The 25,487-nt window shown below is 41.7% G+C and overlaps 1 protein-coding gene and 1 long non-coding RNA gene across 7 annotated transcripts in view; one reads left to right on the top strand and one right to left on the bottom strand.

The window, feature by feature from the left end:
• cacna1ba (calcium channel, voltage-dependent, N type, alpha 1B subunit, a) overlaps positions 1–25,487 on the top strand; it is a 140,595-nt gene that overhangs the window by 51,043 nt on the left and 64,065 nt on the right. For all 6 annotated transcript variants that reach the window (XR_007387185.1, XM_049001113.1, XM_049001114.1 and 3 more), the window contains exons 6-10: positions 391–584; positions 15,821–15,924; positions 21,407–21,522; positions 22,174–22,263; positions 24,144–24,233. Coding sequence is in view for 5 of the 6 variants with exons in the window: in XM_049001113.1 (XP_048857070.1) it covers positions 391–584; positions 15,821–15,924; positions 21,407–21,522; positions 22,174–22,263; positions 24,144–24,233 (594 nt within the window). In the remaining variant the exon portion in view is untranslated. The remainder of the gene's footprint in view (positions 1–390; positions 585–15,820; positions 15,925–21,406; positions 21,523–22,173; positions 22,264–24,143; positions 24,234–25,487) is intronic.
• Positions 18,649–21,159, bottom strand: LOC125724232 (uncharacterized). The gene is made up of 3 exons (XR_007387186.1): positions 20,980–21,159; positions 20,387–20,773; positions 18,649–20,240 (listed from the first exon to the last, which is right to left on the bottom strand). It is a non-coding gene; the product is annotated as an uncharacterized LOC125724232 (long non-coding RNA).

The raw sequence follows: 25,487 nt of genomic DNA, 5'->3' as shown, positions 1-25,487 counted from the left end.
CTGAAAACTATTCATTTCACTGGTAGATGCGGGGGTCTCACTTTTACAGTTACCAACATTGTAATCCAAGAGTGCATGTGGAGACTCAGGGGGAAACACTTCATATGGTTCTGTGTCCTTCTGCTGATTCAGTTTAGAACAAAATATATTACAATTTATAAAAAAGAAACAAATATATTTTTTCATGTGGTTCTGTTCCCAGTCTCTGAATCTTTACATGGCTCTTTGCCAAGGGCATAGATTTGGGTTTGGACAGTAAGGACTTGTCCCTACTCATATTGTGGGAGTACTGTGTTTGTTTAGGGGGGTGGGGTCGTTTGGTGCTGATTTGGTCCCTGCCAATGCTGAAACCAAACCTACACTCTTGTTGTTTGCATCCTGTCGTTACAGGAGAGCTGGCGGCAGATTTCCCCTGTGGCCTGGAGGCACCGGCTCGAACCTGTGCCGAGCTGAATGACACCGTGTGTCGGGAGTACTGGATTGGGCCCAACTTCGGGATCACCAACTTCGACAACATCCTGTTCGCTGTGCTGACCGTCTTCCAGTGCATCACCATGGAGGGCTGGGTGGACATTCTCTACAATGTGAGTCCTGAGTGTTAGCCGTCGTCTTTAACATTATCATTACCCTGTCGTTAATGGCTCCGTTATACGTGCGGGGCATATTTAAACATATGGGATTTTAGAGCCAGTGTCAAAGTTCGGAGAAAGAGATGTGTGTATGTGCCTTTATAAAAGATGGCATGCATTAGGAGAAGTGGGAATTTCTCTGCAGGATGCGTATATTTCTCGATTGAAAGTTTCATCAGGGGTTTACAGTAAAATATTTTGAATTTCTGAATTAAATTGTCAGTTTCAGAACAGTAAACTAAGTAAGTAAACTTGTTAGGAAACCGAAACAAAATAACTTTTGCATCTAAAGCTGTAGTTTTGTCAGTTTGACAGTGTCATGGATGACTCGCACTCCTGTGGGCTGCTCCAATAGCTCTTTTAAAAGTAACTAGACCCGCATTGGACATATGCCCAATGTGATGTTGCCCAGTGTTATATGTTGACCGTATGGGTCAAAAAAAAATGTTTGATAGTGGTTTAGTAACACCACAATAAATAATACAATAATACTCTGTTTTGTTATCCTTGGTTTATGGTAGAGAACCCAAGTCTTAATGAGGGAACTCCATAAGTTTGCAGACTGCTGGCTGTGAATCATTTAAGCGATTACCAGGCTCCAACAGTGAGCTTGACTCTTTTACACTATGGAGATAACTGAGTAATTAAAGTTCATTTCTGTTTAGATCTGTTACTCACATTTTATGCATCTTAGTTGAAATTCTGTTTATCTGGTTGCATTTATGCAAGTAGGATAAAAGTCTTACAGATCGATGAAATATCGAAAGTTAATTTCTGTATATTCATTCTAGTAATTATTCGTTTTGGACCCCCCCCCCCCCCCATATGTAACATAAGATATTTGTTTTATGCCAGTGTGTCCCCCCACATTCAAAATGTTTCTGACGTATATATATGTATGTATACACAACGTTTGTAATAGATTTAGTCTTTCTTTAAAATGTTCTTTTCATGGTTTGTTGTATTAAGGCATTTAAATTTCCGCATGCCCTGATTTATTTACCCACAATGCACTGCTTTATTTACCCACAATGCCCTCTTTATGCATTTACATGCTTCTAGCAGGTATCATTGTGTCTAATCCGGTATATTTGTAAGGAATAGATCTACTTCATAACACGCTGTGGTGAGATCGATAAAAAAAACTTTTCTGCTGAAAAATAACTTGAAGTACCAGCCATGTCTACCGATCCCATTCCGTTAATCACGTCCTCTTGTTACATGGTAACCCAGAAAGCCATGGATGAAGATTTAAGCGGCCAGAGAATGGCCGTTATAGCTAATGGAAGCCTGTGTGCACGATGGTGATACGCAGGAATTAGTCCTGATTACGTCATGGAATGAATGAAGGCATCAAGCTAGCGGCAGGAAGGCCTTGCTATGTGCCGCCTCCCGCATCCTGCCAGGTCTGGTAGCTGCTCGCGGCTTTCAGGAAGGCCTTGCCTTCACCCGGGTTTCATTACATGTAATTATTTTTGCAACATAAAAAATTGTAGGTTTTGAGAATTGCAGGTAGCTTATAATCACTATAATAGAAAACTCTATGTGTTATATTTGCTGTGTATAAATAAGTTCATTTATGTGATACATTATTATAGTACTAGATATTCACATACTTTGACAGACATGAAATAATCGTTTTACACCAACATGAAGATCACTGATGCATTATTTTCTTTGACTGCCTCAAACTTTTGCACAGTACTTCATACGTAAACGCAGATACACAGACACACACGCAGACACACAGGTTTCTATTCATATCTTTGTGTGGACCATCCATTCATTAATGACAGCCTTAACCCCACCCAGCCCAAACCTTAACCATGAGCCAAATGAAATACAGGACTTTGGGGTTTTTTTTGAAAAACACAAACACACACACACACCTTCTTTTATATATATATTGTCGTTTTTATCAAGAGATCCTCTGACTGTCTTGGCAGCTTGGCAGACATCAGCAGCAGTCATACACCACTGACATGGAAAATGTCACAGCCTTCATGTGAACCATTAATATGTCAGAGGAATAGTGCAGCATATGGGTTTTGGGGATGTTTGTAGACCTGAAAATCCTCACTAACAAAATCCACTCACTGCCTTTCCCTTTGAAAATAAAGGAAATGTGCAGTTAATTTCTACTTAATTTGTGAATTTAATCCAGTTAATTTGACCATTAGGAAAGCATTGTGGCTACAATATTCTATGGGTAATCGGCTGCAGCTGGTGACTTCCTAACTAGCTAGCTAGCCAGCTTGGCAGCAATAAATTAGCTTGTTGATTGTTGCCGTAGTAGCTATTATGGAGATTAACTATTTTGGTGAATATTTACACAAGTTTAGCACATATTTTCCTCTTGAAGGATTTTTTACCAGACGAAAAGGAAAAATCCCTTTTGTGTCCCTTTTGAAACTGCCTGTCCCGATCAGAGCCGTATTCCAACAGCAGGCAGCATGGGGCAAGGGTACCAGTCCATAACGAGGGTACCAGTCCATAACAAGGCACATGCACAAGCACTCACAACGAGCAGTTTAGAGATGCCATCTAGCCATGTCTGTTGACTAAGGGAGGAAACTGGCGTACATGGAGGTCACCTGCATGACACAGGGAGAGTGATACTGGTCTGTAGCCATTATTCCACCAAGTATTATTTGATACTTTTTCCCATCCCAGTAAACACGGAAATGACATATAGAACTACAGCCCAATTACAATTGTAATTACAGAGGAAGTCCCTTTTAAATATGAGACCTGTTTGGTCTAGTATTGATTTTGTTTATACATTGGAAAATCAATGAAGAATTGCTGTCATAATTTCTAGTAATGACTAACAGGTATCAAAGTTCAGAACATTGATGTCAGTACTTTTGTCAGAGGACAAATATTCACTCTGTTTCGGCAAACCTTTTTATTTGCTTGGTGTTGTATATACAGTGCAGTATAGTCCCTGCTCAGTTCTGCTTACTACAGAATTGCTTTTCAGGAAGATATTGTTCATTAAAAATGTTGTCTAGGGATTTTTTTCCAGTATTTCACCTTTATCTTACACTGATTCTCAGAGCAGTATTGACTACCTTGACACAATATATATAACAACAACACTGATGATATATCAGACGATATACTAACTTATAAATATATATATATATATATATATATATATATATATATATATATATATATATATATATATATAAATATGTGTGTGTATGTGTGTTTGTGCACATACATTGAATATATATATGTGTGTGTGTGTGGGTGCACATGAGTGTGTATGTCTAATGGGACCAAATGCAGACAGCTGTAGTTTATACTTGTCTGGCCAGCAAGTCAGTCTCTGTATCTACACTCTTTCGTATGATTAAAGGGTATTTTGAAAAAATGTTTGTGTTTATATGGACCTGAGCTTGGTGTGTTGGCATGGAGACTGAGGATGGGTGTTTCTCCGTTGGCAGTCTGCCATGAACACCCTTTACTTGGAAGGCTGACAGAGAAATGTACTGTACGGCAATGACTCAGAGTCGGGCCGCACTACACAACAGCTGCTCACTAACCTCTTGTTTGTGAGCACATTTTTGAGCTAGCAGCCTCTGACAGCTCCACTACAAATAAACTAAAATGAATCCTGAGAGTGATATTGTATGGAAAGCAACTGTAAATGGAATCTGAAGGTCCAGCTTGTGTTTCTCTATTAATATATTAATCATAAAAAAATTGATAAACTATATATATATATATATATATATATATATATATAGAGAGAGAGAGAGAGAGAGAGAGAGAGAGAGAGAGACAGAAATATGCATTGTTTTAACAGCACACATACTGTATTCCTAACATACAGTATGGCCATTGACACTGGCTATTTGTAAGAGTCAGTCACCTGTTTTTACGTACGTATGTTGGCGTGTGTTTCTTTGTTTTCTTGGACCATGTCAGTAACTCTCTGGAGTTTGAGGCCTCTCCGCCACTTTTGACGTAGTACGACATGCCTTGACACCTTTAAATATTACACCCATCTATAAACATTATTCCCAAAGTGCTAAACATGCTTTTATTCAGCACAAACTCAGCACCATTAATCTCAGACCATTTACAATGTCTTGCTTCTATTTCCTGTTTAAATCTTTAAGCATATACTTTTCAAAAACCTGTTTTCAGAGGTGCTGAGACATCGTAAGAAAACTCATTATAAACATTTCTAGCCAAGACCTTCGAGCTCCTGAGCTTCTGTCACCACTGATGGTGTCAGATACTGTGTCATTTGTCACTCAGGAGTTTGTGATCCTCTCAGACCGTAATGAACATTGACGGGGTACTATGGCTTCTTGAAAGCATAGATAAATTGACTGTGATGCAGAGGAAGTATCTGCTATAATCCCAATGAGAATTGACCATTTTTGATATATCATCTTTTTTTCCCCTTCTCTGTTCCAGTGTTGATGCTTTAACACTGAACAGATGGCTGCTCTCAGTGTGTCTAGGGGAAGAGCAGCAATGCCCCTGGGAGTGCAGATATTTACTAATGACTTCCTTAAGGCCGTCTTCATTCACCAGGCTTGGATTTACTCTCAAGGCCTGGATCGTCTTCCGGTCGCTTTCTGCAAATATGGGTTATCTGCATGCCGCTTATGGTGCATGTGTTGGCCCTCTTCGGACGTTATACGAGGAACTAGATTTATAGCAGAATCAGGAAATCGGGAAATTTATATCAAAGTGACATTTAAAAGATTTCCCCCTTAATACATAAGATGTATTATGATAGACGCCGATTTCTCTGCCAACAATGATGTAAGGGAGATAATGGGCATGGAAACAGCGGACGTCAGTCACATTGAGTCCAGCTGGAGTTATGTCACTGTCATGCTTCCCTTGGGTGGATTTTGATAGCAAATAACTTTATTGCAGTTCCTTGTTGAAAGATTCTTTAACACTTTATGCAAGTTACACATCCCTTCAGAAGAGGGCGTCTACATCAACGAATAAAACTGAATTCTTAAAAGACACACGAAACGATACTTCTTTTCATCTATCCATTCCGTCAGGGTCACGAAGGGGCCTGGAGCCTATCCCAGGTTGCACTGGGCACCACCCTGCATGGGGGCCAGCCTGGACAGAATGCCAGTCCCCTGCACTGGATTTATTAATTGTTAAATTGTTACATTTTGCTAACCAAATTATATCCATGTGATAATTCAAATCATTCAGCTGAAACATATACTGATTTTCTATGTGTATCATTTCTTAATTGTTTTGAGAGCATAAATAAGCCTTTCAGAACACCTGCATATCTGCATTAGAAGGAATTTGAATAATAGGTCCCTGAGGTTTTACACAAAAGAGCTCAGAGATCCATCCATCCATCCATTTTCCAAACCGCTTATCCTATTGGCTGGCGGGGGGTCCGGAGCCTATCCTGGAAGCAATGGGCACGAGGCAGGAAACAGCCTTGGATGGGGGGCCAGCCCATTGCAGGGCACACTCACACACCATACACACCTACGGGCAATTTAGTAATTCCAATTAGCCTCAGCATGTTTTTGGACTGGAGGGGGAAACCGGAGTACCCGGAGGAAACCCCACGACGGCATGGGGAGAACATGCAAACTCCACACACATGTGACCCAGGCGGAGACTCGAACCCGGGTCCCAGAGGTGTGAGACAACAGTGCTAACCACTGCACCACCATGCCGCCCCTCAGAGGTCTATCTATCTATAATTTATTTGACATTGCAATGAGTTAAGTACACTGAAATGAAACCTTTGCTTACCTGCTAAAAGCTAACAGAGTTTTTGACAAGCATCTGATCTTAAGTCATAATTTTCCTATGTCTTTAAGAAGTGTTATATTCACTTTGGATGCAAAATGGCGATAAAATTAAAACATTGGTCTTTTATAAGTAGGCCTGAATACATGTTATCATGCTGGAAAATACATTTTTCTGACTTAATTAAAATTGAATTGAACTCCATAGTGTGACACACAAGGGAGTGGAGGTCACCTTAGTAATGAGGCTCAGCCTGTGAACAGGCTTCCAAAAGGAGTGTGCATCTTTTTGCACCCCAAGAAGAATATCCATACTGTCGTTATGTGTTAAATAAATGTTTATAGAGTTTTACTATAAATAATCCCTGGCATGTTTGCTAAATATTTACTGAAGATTATTTTTATAGATGTTTGGTTTGATGGTTCATTCTTTCATTTAAAAAACTGTTTTTTTTATTATAATGTGAATTTCACGCTGCCTGGATTTATTATTTTTTCCTGGCATGATAATTTTTATTTTTTTGTTAGAATTAACTAGAATTGCATCTGCTTCGTCATGTGCTGATTTCCCCTTCTCAGTCATTTAATGATACCGATGGTTGATGCAAGGTGATTATTATAAACCATTCTGACCTGATATTTAGTAAGAGGTAGAGAATAGAGTCTGGTGCTGGTACAAAGCTGACGAATGCTGATGAGATAGTGAAAGCAGAGGAAGATGTCAGGCTTCACAGCTCCAAACCTCGTCTTCCTGCAGAGAATCCCGGAGCCAGCGGCCCGGGCGCCTCATTAAAAACCGATGAGTCACCGAAATGCGAATCCAGCCCGTGTAGTAGGACCTCAACCCCATTCGCCACCGTGCTGCTGTGTTTGGCCAATTTCACTATTGATTAATTGCTCTTTAGGTGTTTAAAAATAGCCATGAAGAGAAGAGAGATGGATATTTTTGCATGCACATCAAAAATGTACTTTGTTAATGTTTAAATTCAACAGAGCAAAAAATAAATAAATTAGGAGAATCCTAGATTCATTTTAAGCTGTTGCTATCCCTAGTTGCGATATTAGCATGCCTATTTTAAATTTAGCTGCTTCTGCTGTCATTAACAGTTTTTGAAAATTTATACATTTAATTAGAGAGCTGCTATTGGTCGCCTCACTCTCAGGAGGGTGGCATGTATACCTCACCGCTCCCCCCAACACGTCCCATTCCACAAGGCGTCCGACTGACTGAGGCTCCTGTCCTTCAGCTCCTGGAACAGAAATGCTGTTCTGCTGTGGTGGAGGGAGTTCCATGAGACCTGAATGCTCCTGTAGCATGTCAAGCAGAAATTGGCCCATCGAGGGATGATCCACTTATAATGGAGACAAGAACTTTTCCTTGGTTCCATCTGTCTACTTGGAAAATCAAGCTGTTTCATGCAAACCGTTTCTGTGTGTGAATATGCAGTAATATGATACAATAGAGTGAGTGTGTTGCCACTGTGACTGTGCTTGTGGCTTACAAACAATGCTGATGTTTATTACTATGTAACGTCCTTGTCGCACTGGAAAAGCTGCTCACACGTGTGGTGAAATGGCCAGTTAAAGTCTGACGGTAGATGCAATTTTTTTTCCTGCTTTTATAGAAAATAAATCATTTATTTGGCATTCGCACAAGTGCACAGGTACATTGGAATGCTTCTCCTCGCCTACCCCATTGTGCTGTCCACGGTTAGGGGATCACAGCACAGGGTCAGGCGGCGTGTGCCATCTCTGGAGCTGGAGGTTAAGAGCCTTGCTCAAGGGTTCACAGATGTGTGACTATTCTACCGCGGCTGGATCTCAAACCGGCGATCTTCCAATGACAGACACAGAGGCATGGGCTGCTCAGGCACTCACCAGTCTGGGAGCTTGATTCTTAGCCACCCCTTTAGCCCGTTCAGCCATCTGGCAACCCTGATACCGATGCCGATTCTAAAATGAAAGAGTACTGATACTGTCCCTGAACATCAATTTTTGTGTGAGCATCATAGAGTGTACATATACAAACCTAGATGGTATAGCCTACTACATACCTAGGCTATATGGTATAGCCTAAATAACAATAAAAAGTCTAGTATAGTAAACACAGAAACCAGTAACGTTGTTGTCAATTATTATCAAGTATTTTGTACTGTACATGTACTGTGCTATACTTTTATACGACTGGTAGTGCTGTAGGTTTGTTTACACCAACATCAACGCAAACATGTGAGTAATGTGGTGTTATGATGTTACAATGGCTACAACATCACAAGGCAATAGGTATCTTTCAGGTCCATTATAGTCTTACTGGACCACCGTCGTGTATGTGGTCAGCCGTTGACTGAAACCTTTCGCGGCGCATGACTGTATATCGAAACTATGTGTTTCCTTAGGGAAGTGTAGTTAATTAAGCAATTAACATGCTGTTAAGCTTAGTGTCATGTAAAAAACTTGTAGACAGGTCCACTTGCTGATGTTCCGCAAGAAACAGCAACTTAAGATGATATTGGCGAAGGAGAGTGAGAGTTGACAGAGCAAACACTGGAATAAGAGAATACTTCTCAGCTCAGATATGTTAACTGCACTGTTTCAGTTGGTAGACAGGCCGTTTCATGAAGGATGCATCAAGAGCCTTTTAAGTAGAGTTATAGTGGCTGGTGCAGAAAGATGATTCCGTTTTGCGGTGCCAGTCTTTTGGAATTTCCTTCTCAGTCTCCTGGGTTTCCTCCCCCATCGTGATCCTGATCAGGATAAGCATTTACAGTAGAAGATGGATTGATCCACATAAATACAATTTAATGACTTTGAGATTTAAAACAGCCTGTCCATTAAAGCTGTATTCATAAGAACATGGCGACATGTGTCTGGTCTATATAAAGAAATCAATCAATCAATCAATCAATCAATCAATCAATCAATCAATCAATCAATCTATCAAATTCTTTATAGTTTTTCTTCCAGAAGTTCTCTCTCATATCCATCTCTCCTGCCAGATTATACCACTGTCACAGCCTTGCTTCTACAGTTAGGAAGAAGTTGATTTATTCAAATGATTCCAGAGAAGTTCATTAGAAATATTGTCTCCTGTCACTTGTTCATTGTTTCCATATCGGTTTCCTTGGCCGAGGTGCCCCAGGTAGCATTCCCACATGGGCCCCACATGGGTAAAATGTGAGCTGGGCCAGCCCAGATGGCCCATGTCTTTCCCACATGGACCCCACATGGACATGCTACCTGGGGCACGTCTGCACATGTCATGTTGATGGCGTCTGCCTCTGCTTGCCATTAGCATTGTCTTTTGTCTAGGTTTCCCTAGAGAACATTCAAAATTCAACCCTGTCCAAACTTCAAAAATTACCATAAAAATACTTTCTGGTAGTAAGAGTAGCATAATTTAAATCTACTTACTGTAGAATGTACATGTAAATATGAATTCTTTTCTGAACAAACCACAAGGCAGTCTCATTTTCTTAATATACCTCATGAAACTGACTCAGACCTGTACTTGTTCATACTAATAATGAATAACACAAACGTCAAGAGAAAAATAATTAATATAGTATCATTACATTTTATGCATGTTTCCAGTGCAATAAGAGTTTTCCTGTAAGCTCAGTTCAGCTGGAGTTAAATACACTTGTCATGGATTACAGGGGTTTGATTGGCCTGATTCATCTAATTTAGTCTTGTACACCTAACTTAAGTAGGAATACTTTGGATACCTTCTAAAAATCCTCAAAATAGTTCAAACATGTAAGAAAAACAAAGGTTTTTCGAATCAAGCACTCGCGACTAGTGAGATTTTAATGCACAGAGAGATTGACGTAGGTGATGAGGCATTCAACAAGGAACCATGAGCTGCAAGTTCTTGCAATGGGCACAAGGACATGGTTCTTGTTGTCCAGAGCCCCACGTTACTGCGGCTTAAACACACTGGCTGGCCTTTTGCACTGCAGGGCCTTGTGAGGTGACAGTCTGATTCCTAGCTCTGGATTTCAGGGCACTACCGCATTCTGAACCATGGCCTGCTTTTCTTTTGCGTGCTCAACGTCCTTCTCCATGAGTAAGAGCCTTCCAGTAATGAGCATGGTCCTTTATACGGTAAGAGAAGAAGAAATTTGTTGCAAAACGACGCTTGATCAGAGAAAATTGTCTTTACAGTCAATCAATATTTATTTAATTTGTTAAGATCATTATTTTGATCTGCGTTTTTCATTTTTTGAATAAAATGAGGAGAAAAGCAGCAAAAATCATTGTTTCCCCCACTGTGTGATTACAGTTTTTCTCGATTGTTTGGATCTTTTCTCAGATCACAATTAACAATTGCAGCACAACAAGTGTAACCCCCATACCAGAATGTCACTTCTACACAGCAGAATGTCAGTTCTCATTGCTTCACACAAATTTCCAAATGTTTTAGTACATATATGCAAATTGTTTTGTACAATTGCCATCATTTGGCACAATTTTCAGTTGCTTTAGTCTTGTTGGTCAAAATAGATTATGTAGCTTCCCTCTGTAATAATTTTACACACATTCCATATATTCCATAAATTGCAGTGACACAGCTTTGTTTTTGGCTGCCACAGTGCATGATTTTGGTGTTCTTGCATAGCCATTTTGCTGTTTTTGTGTTACAATGCAGTGACTTGACTTTTGAAAATACATATGAGTGCTTTCTTTCCACAGTGAAGTGTATATTCTGTAATGTGGACCTTAGCAAAGTTGAAAGGTGCCTCTGATATGCATAAGTATCAGTTTGCTAAAGAAGAATTATCAGTCAGTGACAATGAAAAAGTAAGAACCGACTCTCATTCAGAACTGTGACGTTCAGGAACATACTTACACTGACATTTTGATATAAGAATATATAAGAATTTTGACTCTAATGGTCAAAACATTACTGATTATGCTTTTCTTTTTGGTGGCATTCATTGGTGGAATTATTTGATTTTAGGTTAATTGTTTTGGGTACGTTACAGGCTTTTACAACTAAACCAGTCTTATGCATGAACTTTTTTGAAAAATGCTCTTATAGTCGTGAGACTTTTTTCATGAAATTTGCCAAAGAAATCGAGAAAAAACTCATTAAAACACTACAGCAGGGGTGGCCAGTCTTATCCAGAAAGGGCCGCAGTGTATGTGGGTTTTTGCTGTGACTCGCTAATTAGATTATTGATTAGAGAACTGATTGACTGAAGAGTCCTCACACCTGGGTTTAATCAGCTGACCTACAGGTTACTCCGGAAAGCCACATACGCACCGGCCCTTTGCGGATAAGATTGGCCACCCCTGCTTGACTACGGAAATGTGAATGACCATGGGTTTAGGAAAACAATCCAGAAAACAACATAAATTGTGTGTGTTTATATTATTAGTCCCACAACTAAATTTATAATGACACACTTTGATTCTTAAATAATTGATGGCATCTGAAAACCCATTGGTTATCTCAACAAGAAACCATATTAGCCAATTCCTTCCTTATCATAATTCCATATAGCAATACTTTCTATAACCATAATCCTAAATAAATGTGATAAATGCAAATAAAACATGTTTTATAGTCTCTCAGTTTACAGTCATGAATGCCACAGTAAGTTGGTAGATGAAGAGTTGGGTTGAAAGCATAGTTATTTAGAAGCTCACAGACGATTCTGGCAAAATTAATATTTATTTTTTAGCATTATCAGAAGAGGGACAAAATTCTTCCAGGAAAAGATCATGGGAGGAAGATATAATCATCTGTGAAAGATGTTTATTTCTGTTTATTGTGTAAATATGTCACATATTTAACAGCATGGACTCTTCCTGGAGTCCAAGGGGACGCCCACGGGGACGCCCAGGTGACACCTGGTTGCGGCAGACAAACCGCCGTTTCCGGAGGGTGGGACTGGATCGCGAGTTGGCCTGGGGGGTTGCTAACTGGGATCCTGAGGTGTTTTGTCGTGTGGTGGTTGCAGCAATGCACTGCACCAGTGCATACTCCCCAACCAGGCCTGACCTGACCGCATCCAGGAGAGTATATCGGTAAATAGCATCCAGTGCTTTAGTAGATGTAGGGAGTTGCTTACAGTGCTAACTCAGCAAGCTGATTTCTCTTTTGTGTGCCCCTAGAAGTACTTGCACCCTCTGCTATACCCACATAGAACAGCTACACCATGTGAGGGAAAGGAGTATAGAATGCTTTGAGAGTAACATGCTGTGACCAAAATAGGGCTGTCAGACTATTTATTGGCAATTACTCACAAATAAAATCATGTTCTAATACCATATAAATTAAGATTTTATAGTCTGTTTAATCAGTATAGAAATTACATTCTATTAAGAATCTTTGTTCCTATTATTCTCTTATTAGCATATCAATTCAATTCATTTTTATATAGCGCCTTTCCTAACATTATTTCTTATGACAAGACAGTTGTGAAAACCTTTGTCTTTTATGCTATAGGATGGACGGATATACAGCATTATGGTGAGATTATTTTGGATTTCTGTAATGGGATGATTGGAATAAACCCACGGATACTCTGAGCAGGCAGCTGCCTCAAATTCCCAAAAAACAGCTATTTAGAAAATGTTCTGGACTTCTGTAATGGCGAGCAGGGATGCCAGGGGGTGGTGGTGGGCAAGTCGTGGGCAGTTAGGATGATTCCAAGGGCCCCTGAGTGACTGCGGCCCTAAAATATTTGAAACATAATCCGATTGATCTGGGTTGGGGACCCAGTATGATATGCTTTCATGGGGCCCAAAATCTTTAGCCCCTGATGGCGAGTTTGCCACAGCAGTGACAATAATCGTTTGTTTCCCTCAGAAATACACCAGTGTGATCACATGACCTGACAAAAGTCCCAGTCTGACAACAGTTGGAAATATTTGGCTAATCTTGAAGGGAAATCCTGCTCGCTAAATTCTGAGGAGGCTACAGCAGATGAAGGCCTGCTTATCAGCCATGAAACATGGAGAGTCCCTGTGAATTCCATGGCTGGATGAACACATGACGGCTGTCATCAGCCATGACGGGAATCCAAGTAAATAATAACAAGCAAAAAGAAAAAAACATTTTTGGAATGTTAATGGAAAAATGATGGAATTGTTCTTAGGGATGATGAAGTGAAGTTTCCCACTTTTTATGTCAGGTTGCATAAGTATAAAATGTAAGGAATGTTCCTGCAAAATAGATCGTTTGCAAAAAAAAAAAAATCCCCTGTTTCCACATCAGTGGAGATGCAGTTTTATATATTTATTTTATTAGTTGCAGAGGGGGCGGCATGGTGTTGCAGTGGTTAGCACTGTTGCCTCACACCTCTGGGACCCAGGTTTGAGTCTCCGCCTGAGTCACATGTGTGTGGAGTTTGCATGTTCTCCCCATGTCGTTGTGGGGTTTCCTCCGGGTACTCCGGTTTCCCCCCACAGTCCAAAAACATGCTGAGGCTGATTGGAGTTGCTAAATTGCCAGTAGGTGTGCGTGTGAGGGTGAATGGTGTGTGAGTGTGCCCTGTGATGGGCTGGCCCCCCATCCTGGGTTGTTCCCTGCCTCGTGCCCATTGCTTCCGGGATAGGCTCCGGACCCCCCGTGACCCAGTAGGATAAGCAGTTTGGAAAATGGATGGATAGTTGAAGAGGGTAGCAAAGGTCATGGAGTTGAAAGTTGTAAGTTTTGGGATGAGTTGCGCCAAAGATATTCAAACCAAATATTCAGCATAAAACGTGTGAATAAAATATTTATCCTTTTAGATAGAAATATCACCTAAGCAGCAGAATGTAAATGCTTAATGGATTGATGTGAAATTACATTCACACATTGTACACTACATTAAACAGTTCTCACTGCGTGGTACGGATGTGGCAGAGACATGGCATAGCATGTATTTCCAAATGGACAAAAAGAAGCTTCTGCATCCTGTGACTGGAGAAGAAATGAGAAACCGAAGGGTTTTACCGTTTAATGCGAAGCGACGAGTCAGCATTGGTGAATTGGTGTTCAAAGAAACCTGGAAAGATATTTAATCTGATGAAGCCAACGTCCTAACAGAAAATGGCCTTTTCAAATTAAAAATACGCTGCAGAAATCAATTGACTGGAAGCAGGAGGCTTCGTCTGCTGAATTGGTTGCTCTAGAAACAACTGTGGGAGGTTAGGGAGAGGGAGGACGTGCAAAATGTCAATTTGTGCAGCTTAACCGAGTCAAATGTGATGTAATATCTGTGGTCATTATAAACGGAGAAAAGAGGTGAGAGAAGAGCCCCCCCCCCCAATGCATGTGCTCATTCAAAGTGCCAGATCAACTATGTAGTTCCAAAATTTTTGTGTCCACCTGAAATTAATCACTCATGGTCACCCCCCCCAACCCTGCAGGTATAGTTGCTTTTGAACATTTCTTTGGCGAATGTGTTTCTAATATATTGAATATATTTCTGTCCTCAGAGCCTGACAATCTGACTTATTGTTGCCTGGCGTTTTGTGTTTATACGATTATCTGGTTCATGGATTGATTTGTTTGTATCTTTGTGTTCATTCCATCCGGCACATTCTATCCGGCACATTCCATCCGGCACATTCTATCTGGCTATTAGTGCTGACTGGAGGAAGGTGGACTTTTATAAGAAGCTGAATTATATTACTAATTACAAATGTAGCGTGTATTTAATCATTTGGACATTTTTTCGAATATTTAATTCTTAAAAATGTGCCCATTCATCTGCTCCGGTGTCATTAAGCCAGAGGAGGGAGGTTGAGAGTCTGTCACGGGTTTAGGGTTTGAATGATGAATGATGCATCTTAATGTTATATGGGATGCTGTTCGCAACACTGTGGCTCAGTGCAGCAGGTGGTTATTTAGTTATTTACGGTTAGAGTGAGTCATGTTGGGTTTGTTTTGCTTGACTGTGCCTCAGCCAACTGACTCAGCCCTTCGATCCAAGTTGACATGCAGACGTGCTGCTATTTTTCGGTATTTCTGCCATATGTATTTGATAAAAGTTTCATAATGTTTGAGATGAATCAGAAACCACAACCTGCAGGACTCTTTTAACTTTTGCAATGTATATATTACTTTATTTAGGTGAAAATCTTTACATAATGTATCACGCGCAGTGAAATATTGATATTCTGAGTGCAAATCCGATCTACTGAAGCAGTATGTTGGTTATTTATTTATGCCTCACCTTACAAAATTGCATTTATATGGTTTGATGTCTAATCTGATTGCCATAGTAGACATACTGCTCTGGGTTATGACATGATTACAGCAACTATCTGGCTTACTGATGAGTAAACGGTCTTCGCCGAAATAAAGGCTGCAATCGGATGTTGCTAAATATAGAAACAGATACATTTTAGAATTGGGAATTTGTCCTGTTTCCTGTCCATGCTGTCATCTCTAATGTCCCTTCTCTGTATCTGTCTTTGTGTCTATAGGCCAACGATGCCTCTGGGAATACCTGGAACTGGCTGTACTTTATCCCTCTCATCATTATTGGCTCCTTCTTCATGCTCAACCTTGTTTTGGGAGTCTTGTCAGGGTGAGTGGCAGGAAACTGCACCCTGGGGTCTCCAGCATGCCCGCAATGGCCATTCCTCGTCCCAGCTTCATGCAGGTCTAAATTCAGCACAGCCAGCCCCAGCTGCTGCCTTGTCTTGACCTCGGTTTAGGTGTCTTTATTGTGGTGGGAGCATCTGAAATCTCTGGGTTTCCTCATGAAGAAATGGCTGCTGGGAAAATGGAGTGCATCAGACGAGCAGCTATCCAGCTTAACGAAGACACTTTTGAACATGCGTTGTCCTTGGTGTCTAATATGGGTGAATGCTGTTTAGCAGAAACATCTTTTAATGCAAATCATCTGCTCATCTAAGAATGCCGAAAGGCCCGCACGTGTGGGGGATGTATTATACCACCTAACCCTAACCCTATTACTGGAGAACCCCAGGCCATTTTGCAGTTACTCTTAATATGAAATAATGATCTCACAGGAGAGGTGGGCAGATGCCAGTGACTGGACCTTAAGACAGCTATTATATGCATAAAAGAAATAAGAGTGATTTGTGGATTTACTGTAGGTAATCAAAAAACACTCATTTGTGTTTCCTGCTGTTTGCTTATAATTGGCTTCGCTTGGGAAAACAAATCAGGAAACGATCAGAGGAAATGAAATAATAGCAAAATTACATGAACTTTAGCTTTTATACAGTGTGTGTATGTTTATATGTATATATATGTGTGTGTGTGTGTGTGTTTGTGTATATATACTGTATATATACTGTAGAGAGAGAGTGAGAGCTTTGTCTTTATGTCTTTTCTTTTTCTGTGGTCAATACTTAAACAGAGTAGAGACTTGGCTGCAGACAGGCCAGTTTGGGTGCTTATCAGTAAAAGAAAGTCTAAATTTAAACATGCACCTTACAAATACAAGACCTTTGGCATATTTACTCCCCACAATGTAATATAAACCTAATCCACACACACACGTGCACACAGACACACACACACACACACACACAGACATGCATATATCTGCACACACATACGCAGACACACAGAAACACAGACACATTGTGCCTAATGAAAGCACTATGTTCTACTGTAGCTGTTGCAGGGAGCTGAATTTATGACTTCTCGGAAACCCAATCTAATTTTCACTGCTTTCCACCCAAATGGCTTTCCTGTTCTCAGCGGTGTCGACGTAGTATTAAGCTTTTATTGTTGTGTTCTTGTTTGATAACGCCCGCCTGATCCATCCTTTTTTCCAGTTTTTTTGCTCTTACCAGTTTACACTTACAATCAAATCATATTTTTTTCATTGGTTTATACATACACCTGTATTACTCTATATGAATGTGACGTACACACTTTTGCCAGATGTGCAGCACACTCTTGTTGTGATGCAGAAAAGATTAAAAGTCCCACCCCGGCCCTCTTCCTCGATGGGTCTTTCTGTCCTTGATCAGAACTTTAATCTGAAGTTCAACTCCTCCTGTCTCACAGCAGGAAGTTCATTAATTCGCACATCTCATAGTCGAGGTGAACGCCTTCCCTCAGAGGCGCTGTACTCCGAGCTTTACTGATTCCAGAAGGTTCTGTCGTAGATTGCTCTGTTTGCAAATGGCCGATCAGCGTTGTGTCTGTGCGTCTTTGTAAATCCGTCACATTTGCTTGTGTGGATTTTTGCATAACTGAGCGCTGCTTTCTGTCGTGACCCTCGACGGAGTTTCGTAACCTTTCTGTTCCAAAGACACATCATGGTAACATCTGCTTCGAACAGGTGAGCTCCCGGTCACAGATCCAGACTGACCTCCGCAACCCACCTCACCGCTCACAGCAAAATAATCTATTTCTCTCACTGTAGAAAAAAATCTCCTGTGACAAGAAATAGATTGTAGTGAGAACCTGGAAGGATGCTGCTGTGACATTGCTCAGAAAACTTTCTGAGTGTGCTTTAATTTCTGAAAGCAAGAATGCTGCGCTGGTCTCTATTCATGATTGAGAGCAGTTACAATAAAGCCTGTCCTTTTGTTCAGTTATGAACCCAATGGAATTTTTTCTATTTGTTTAGAAAGGGTTGGTGGCATGGTGGCGCAGTGTGTAGCACTGTTGCCTCACCCCTTTGGGACCAGCGTTCGAGTCTCCACCTTGGTTCAGTGAGTGTAGAGCTTGCATGTTCTCCCTGTGTTGTCATATGGTTCTCTGCAGGTACTCTAATTCCCTGCTACAGACCCAAAAGATGCTGAGGTTAATTAGAGTGTGTGTCTGTGGTCCAGGTATAGCTTACCTTGTGGGGACAAAAAATCTCCTGCACCCGTACCTGTTGGGATAGGCTTTAGGCCCCCTGTGACCCCGAATGGGATTAATGGATGGATGTTTAGAAAGAAAAGAATGGTGATGTAGATGGAAAATGCCATATGCCTCTGAGAAGAACCTGAACGTTTTACTTAGCTGCCTGATGTCAAAAGTCATTTAATTGTTTTGCTGATTAATACAGTTACATTATATTTTTACTGGGTCAGTTCAGAGAAGCCTTTTCTTTAGGGTGCCGTGAAAGACTTGAAGAGTTAAACTTCAGGTTATGAGTATATGCACTTAACCACTAGCATGCAGACCAATTCCAAGTGCCCTTTTCCAATAACCGATGATGACGCAAAATCACCCACATTGCGGAAATGTACCGAAGGGGACACCCCCCCCCCCCCCCCAAAAAAAAAAAAATAACGTTCCCATCAGCCATGCCCCCCCCACCATTCAAGCACTTTGAAAAATCTGTGCACTTCACTGCTGCAGTATCAAGCAATTTTTATTAACTGCTATGTACGGTTGCAGTTTCAATACCATCACGCCAATGCACAGAGATGGCTGTGTGTTCTGTGCTGTTTGCGGAGGCCTTTGTCACACCTGGCTGAAACGGAACCCTTATATGTCAGGCAGAGGTGCCCACTTTGCTCTCGGGGAGTGGGCTGAAGGACAGTCACACACGGGAAACATGACATTTAGGTGTTGTGAAGGCTGGAGGCCTGTCTGGGGTCAGGTGACACGCTGTAAGCAAAGCAAAGGGCCCCAGCAGCCGGCTGCGCTCTTATCACAGCGGGGCTAATGTACTCCCTGGGGGGGGCGCTAACTTCAAACAGACTGGCGTGCTATTCTACCTCCAAAGGTCGTTTATGAAACTCTTTCTTCCGGTAATGGAGTCACTGCATCGCGAAGAACAGACAATGGGCATCAAATAGCAACATTTCTACACTTTAAACCCCAACAGCTTTTTTTTAAAAAAATTTTGGCTCTTGTTTCCTGCCCTTGTTGGGAGTCTGCATATGGGATGCTCCCCTGCCGTGTCTGGGACCGCTGCTCCGAATCCGCGTGGCCCCCAACCCCCGGCTCCTTCAAACAATGGCTAGCCTCTGCCGGACCTTTACGTTTCCATGGTGCTGGACACCGCAGGTGCTGTCAGGATGTTTTATTCAGGCAGGTCCGGCAGAGCATTCCTGACATTAGACGATTGTGAAAGGGAAAGGGCAGGTTCTGATCGGAAGGCGGGGCTACAGACGCATGCGGGGATGAGAGGCGCGTGGGCCAGACTGGCCGGGGGGATACTGGCTGCCATCCTGGGTCCACTGTCACACGCCCTTATCCTGATGGGGAGCATGAGGTTTTCATGTGAGGCATTATACAGTGGCGATGTCTGAGTCACGGTACAGCGGGCAGAGGGGGAGATAATGGTACCCTCTGCACCTCCGAGGTCCTGAAGGAGACACAAACACATACTGCACACACACCTTTCTCAGCCCAGTCACGGCAACATCATTTGCTGTTACGAGTTCAGGTGAGAATGCAGTAAAGGCAGAAAAAGACATTTTTGTTTTTTCAGGAATCGTACCCCTTATGGAGATATTTATTCTTTATGTGCCCACATAAGTGCAAATTACGGTGGCATGGAAATATGTCAAAAATGTGGGAAGACTGAAAAGCATAGCAAACAGCAAAAGCATAATCATAAATGCACACACATCAGTCATACACAATATGCGCACAGAAATGTACTGTATGTGCACAAGAAAGGGCTCAATCGCGAACACACACGCACACACACACACACACACATACACACACAGGCATACTCATCTAGTGTAGAAGGTCATTGCTCAAAGATCGGGCGCAGCGGGAGGCTACCCAGCCGAGTTTGCCATTTGAAGGCCCTATCGCAGCCTGCTTGGCGCTCCGGTAAGCCTCCATCCTCAGGCTAGGCTGTTATCGATCCAGCACAAACACACAAAATAGCAGTTCTATAGTACTCCTCTGCACCTTAGACCATGCTCAGGTTAGCCAGTAAAATTTCATGTCCTCCTTTTTTCTCTGCGAACATGGACAGCATAAAAACATTCAAGGTGTTAAAGGGCGAATCGTTTCCTGTAGCTTTCATTTGAATTGAGAGAGGTGCGATCGCATTAGCGAATCGATTGTTAAAACGGTAAAACGTCATCAGTTTGCTCTTGATTTACCTCGATCAATGAAATTACGCTTTTTTTTCCTGGTGGGTTTCCATGTTCTCAGTTAAATAATGAGAAGCTGGGTGGCGCTGTTTGTGTACATCAGCCTACAGGGGCGTCTCAGACATGGGTGGGTCGCCGTGATCTGGGGGGCTGCAGAGAGAGCAGGGATTCCTGTAGAGCGTCAGTACTCCCTCTCTCTCTCTCTCTCTCTCTCTCTCTCTGCCTCCCTCCCTCTTGCAGGCACTGCAGTATTGGCGAGGGGGGAGGGGGGGTGTGTTGGGGGGTCTTCCTCCTCCAGCGATGCGTGGGAGGCAGTGTGAGCAGGGATTGTGCGAATGTGCTGGAGTCCCTCACACCTTCTGCCCCCCCCAGATACACTTAAAAGGCTAATGGCACCTAGAGGAAAGACGTAGGTGGGGAGAAAAGATATAAACACAAATCATGCATCTAGTTTCAGCAGCTTTAGACCAGAAGTGGGCTCCTTTAAATGGCTCATTATTGCATTACAGAATTCAGTTGCTTTTCGCAGCTTTTATCCGGCGTAACTTACTTAACCTGGCATTTTTAAAAGGATTTTTACTGCAGTTACTGGGTTTAAATACCTAGCTGGAGGGTCCGCAGCAGAGCATCTCTTGGGTGCTGAACTGACAGCTTTGGGTTATATCAAGGTCCTGTTTCTTTTTTTATATTTAATGTTGTCTCTTTCATTCAATTCACCATCTGGCCTCCCATGAGCTTAACTGTCTGTCTATGTTCAGTTACAATGATACTGAAGCTACCTGAAATCTAAATAACAAATAGCAAATGGCAATTACTTATGCAAATACAGATATTTTCCTCAATGCCAATAAGCAGCATGTCCAGCACATAAGGTCAATATAATTATAACTTCAATTACTGACAAGTTTTGGTGAACAGAACAAATGTTTATCAGTGACTTTAGATATATATATATATATATATCACGGTGCAACTGCTGCCCCGGGCCCCCCCTTCACTGCACATGCGGCACGCGCTTTGTGTTCACAGGGAATTCGCCAAGGAGCGAGAGCGCGTGGAGAAGAGGCAGGAATTCCTGAAGCTCCGCCGGCAGCAGCAGATCGAGAGGGAGCTGACCGGCTACCTGGAGTGGATCTGCAAGGCGGGTCAGGACGCTCTCTACTTCCTGTAACCTTTGCGCACACGAGAAGCCGGGACTCTGGTGTCTGCACTGGCATTGACATATAGAAGGGAATGCAGGGCGCCTTCGGGTAAATATGCTGCTGCGTAGCCATAACAAAACAAACAAAAAAACAAGCTAAGTCAGTGAAAGTCTCCTCCCTTGTAAGCAGTCATTTATGAATCACATTTTGCCTTTTCTTGGAGGGCTAATTCTGATACGGGGCAACCACCTTTATCCTCTTGTTGTACTGCAAGACTAACATGAGTGGCAGCTTATGAATTTCTGAAGACAGCCCATCCCATTTTCATTTATTTACTTGACTGCGCTCAGCCTCAGTGACGGACAGATTCTGAATTTGCTGGGCTGTTCACGGACACACCCACCACATCCTGTCATTTTACGCTACCGGGAAAATTAGCGCAGTGACTTACTGATAATTAGGATTACATTAGGGAATTATTTTCCAGAAGAAATCCTAAACATTTTATTATTTCTTTTATTTAATTTTTTTTTGTTCTAATCTTGCATTGATACACAACCAGAACGCTAAAAAATTAGCTGTCAGAGCAGGGATCTGCTCCCTTTTTCTCAGTTGAAGGTGGCTTTTAAAAAAACTTCTGTGTTCTGGTTTCAGAGGAAGTCATGCTGGCCGAGGAAGACAAGAATGCAGAAGAGAAGTCACCCCTAGATGGTGCCTGGTACAAGCGGAAACACAATAACCCAGGTTAACCAGCAATTCAGACATTGGTGCCTTTTTTTATTACAGGATGTGGTGTTGAAGGTTACGATATTACAACCTGAAAGCAGTGATATTATCTTGACAAGCTTGTATTCGCAAGTGATCAATGATTAATTGTAGTATTGCAGTGAGATACCACCATGATTATAGTTAAATATACCGTGATGTTTTCACCTGGGAACAAGGAACTTATGCCACCGAAGAAGCATTTAATCAATTCCCTGGATCCGTTACATCAGCACTTAATGTCTGGTGCTCTGAGCAGCTAATTGTATGACAGAAACGTTGTGCAGAGATAATGGAGAGCTGCATAATAAATATGTTACATTGCGTTCATTGGCTCATTAATTAGGGTCCACTTTGAAAAAAGGATAAAGTCACATATAGTTAGAGTTAGATGGAGGCTGGCAATACCCATTTATAGTGACCTTTTGTGAGTCGACTCGCACAGTAAGTCAAAGGACCTCATCAGAGCTACTGCGTTCGCAGGGGTAGCTAAGGCAACTGCATGTTGGGCATAGCTGAATAGCAGCATGCTAGGAGGTAAATAGTGAGTGTTGAGTGGCTCAGCAGACAAATATCATGATCTGAAGGGTGCAGTATGTCTTCTGTTAAGAAAGAATGACTGGTTTTAGCCGGTTCTAGTGGGTGAAGTTAAGCAGGAAGTGTCTTTGAGATGACCATATACTGCTCCACTCTTTTGAGGGGGTGGTGTGTTGCTCAGCGGGTTACACTTCTGTGGGAACAGAAAGTCACTAGTTTGAGGCCCGGCCTTCTGTAGAATTGTCAGACCATCATTGGGTCTTTGAATCAAACCATGTCCCCAAAACACTGTATCAATGGCCTGACCCTGCGCTCAGACCCCCAGCTCTGCTTTCAACTGGTTTTGAGACATGTCTCAGAAAGGAGAGCAAGGTGGGATATGCAAAAAGAAGCATCCCGAGGTACCCATGCTCATACATGAGCAAATGGAAAATAAAGCATTGTTTCACTTCATTCATTTACACCAAGAGTTCTGCCAAAGCAGGCTGGCCTAGAGAACTGCATGGGACTGAGTAGCCGATGTATGATCACAAACAGCTTTGAAATATTTATCTCAGTGATTATGAACATAATGTGACTAATTCTATAAGCCAATTCAATTATTAAAAGACCATGAAAACACAAAAAAACATATGCACAGATAGTGCATAATGCAAGCCAAGGTGATAATGCATTTTCAAAATATACCATAAACTATGCAATCCACATAAACTGGTCAAATTAAGGGTGTCTAAAAACATTCAAATAAATAATTCAATTAACTGTGCCACAAAGCACAGAAGCGTACGTTGGGCGCAACAGAGCCCAAATAGTATAGATGTTGCCTCACCCTTTTTTCTGAGTTGGAAGTGCATCAGACTTATGTACTGTAGAGAAGAAACCCTTTTACTGCATTGATATTTTGCCAATAATCCGTGTGAAAGTCCCGTCAGTCAGAGAAGTGAATGGATCTGTTGGGCTTGGAGGCATTATATTATGGATGGGGATAGAGATGGTTAAATACGGCACAAAACTATTTCACCTCATGAGAAAACATAAACGAAGCACTAACTCAGGTGGGGAATTCGGGTCTGGCCATCTTACACAAAGTACAACTCAACCATTACTAATCTTTTTGGGATCGAGACACTTGGGAACCTAATCGGAGTTCGTGCCTCTCCTGACTGCCAAGCCTCACCTTTCCTAACACAAACACTGACTGAAACCTAAGCATGGAAACATTTTGGGACAGTGTGGTGATGTGTGATGTAACAAGCATTGTAGGGAAATGCTGGTCACAAGATTAGCCATGTCCTGAGTCCTTCATCTCTGTGTGTGTCCAGTGCTGAAAAGAGCCAAGGCCAAGAAAAGCAAAAATGACCTCATTAATGCTGAAGAAGGAGAGGACCATTTCACTGACATCTCTTCTGTAGGTGAGGCTGACCTTTCACCTTTTACCCCGTGGCCCATGAACAAGTGTTATCTTCCAGCTGGCTCACGTCCGTGGGATCTTATGAGACTGCCCTTTAAGACCTTACAATTATCAGATGTTTATAGCCTTTCGGTTCATAAATCCGGGCGTCGATGATGCTTTCAATCAAGTATTGTTTATTTAGCTAGCACTATGTCAATAATGTAGCATTAGGTTGAATGTTAAACTCAGACAGAGTAAATTACAGCTTGCAGATATGGAACTGTGTTATCTTAGGGAAGTTATTCGTCCAGGTCCGGAAAACCGAAACGGGATTTACAGTAACTGATCATTTAGCATCAAATATTTTTGTCTTCTTTTTGTTTGTCTTTATCAACATTCATTTTTCTGTCCTGTATTATGCTGCAGTTGAATGTACTTTTAGTGACTGGATCAGGGGTGGGGGAGAGATAACCCTGGGCCCCATGCTCTAGAGGTCCCCCTGCTGATCTCAACTTTTTAATATTCTTTAGCAACAAAACAGATAGATCAAGTGTCCTCTCCAAACCATTTATATTCCAGTTTTGGTTCTAATATTCTAATATCATTGCAAAACAAATTTTCTTTCTGAATTTGTCTGCCACAGTTTTGTCATTTCCTGTTAGAGCAGTAAGTAGTGGGACATCAGCTCCTTATATATTTGCCTGCAAGAAACGAGCAAATATGAAGAAATATTAATGTGATGCACGATAAGCGACAACAGCGGACGGAGAAACCACAGAAAAGACTTTTTGTTGTAAAAGGAGGGTGATGGTCCCACAAAGCGAACGTTTCTGTATACCGTGTGGGTTATTATGTGTGTCTCTGATTGCTGGATGCAAGTATCAGCATGGTTTGTCGCTCCTAGTATGTAGACGATATGGCTGTTATATAGATAAAGTCAGTATCATATGCCGATTCCTGTAAAAAGTTTCATGCCACTCAAATTTTATTACTCAACAAGACATTACTATAACGGGGCCACTGAGCATTTCTCATCCCCCCCCTCCCAAGACAAAAGCTGTACCCCAGCCCTGGATCAGATTCATAAAGGGCACAGCAGCTGACCTGAGAGCCCAAATTAGTGAGGACCCAGTGTGAGGATATATGACAATTTCGTCCCTGTGACCCTGAATTTTACATAAATATAAATATACATTTTATATTATTTATCAATCAACATAACCTACATTACACTTATACTTTATTTTTGGCATATTGTATAGTTCTTGATCAT

Source organism: Brienomyrus brachyistius, chromosome 2 (genome assembly GCF_023856365.1).
Source record: "Brienomyrus brachyistius isolate T26 chromosome 2, BBRACH_0.4, whole genome shotgun sequence".
Lineage (NCBI taxonomy): Eukaryota > Metazoa > Chordata > Actinopteri > Osteoglossiformes > Mormyridae > Brienomyrus > Brienomyrus brachyistius.
Note: the sequence above shows the minus strand (reverse complement) of the source record. Positions and strands in the feature narration are given on the sequence as shown.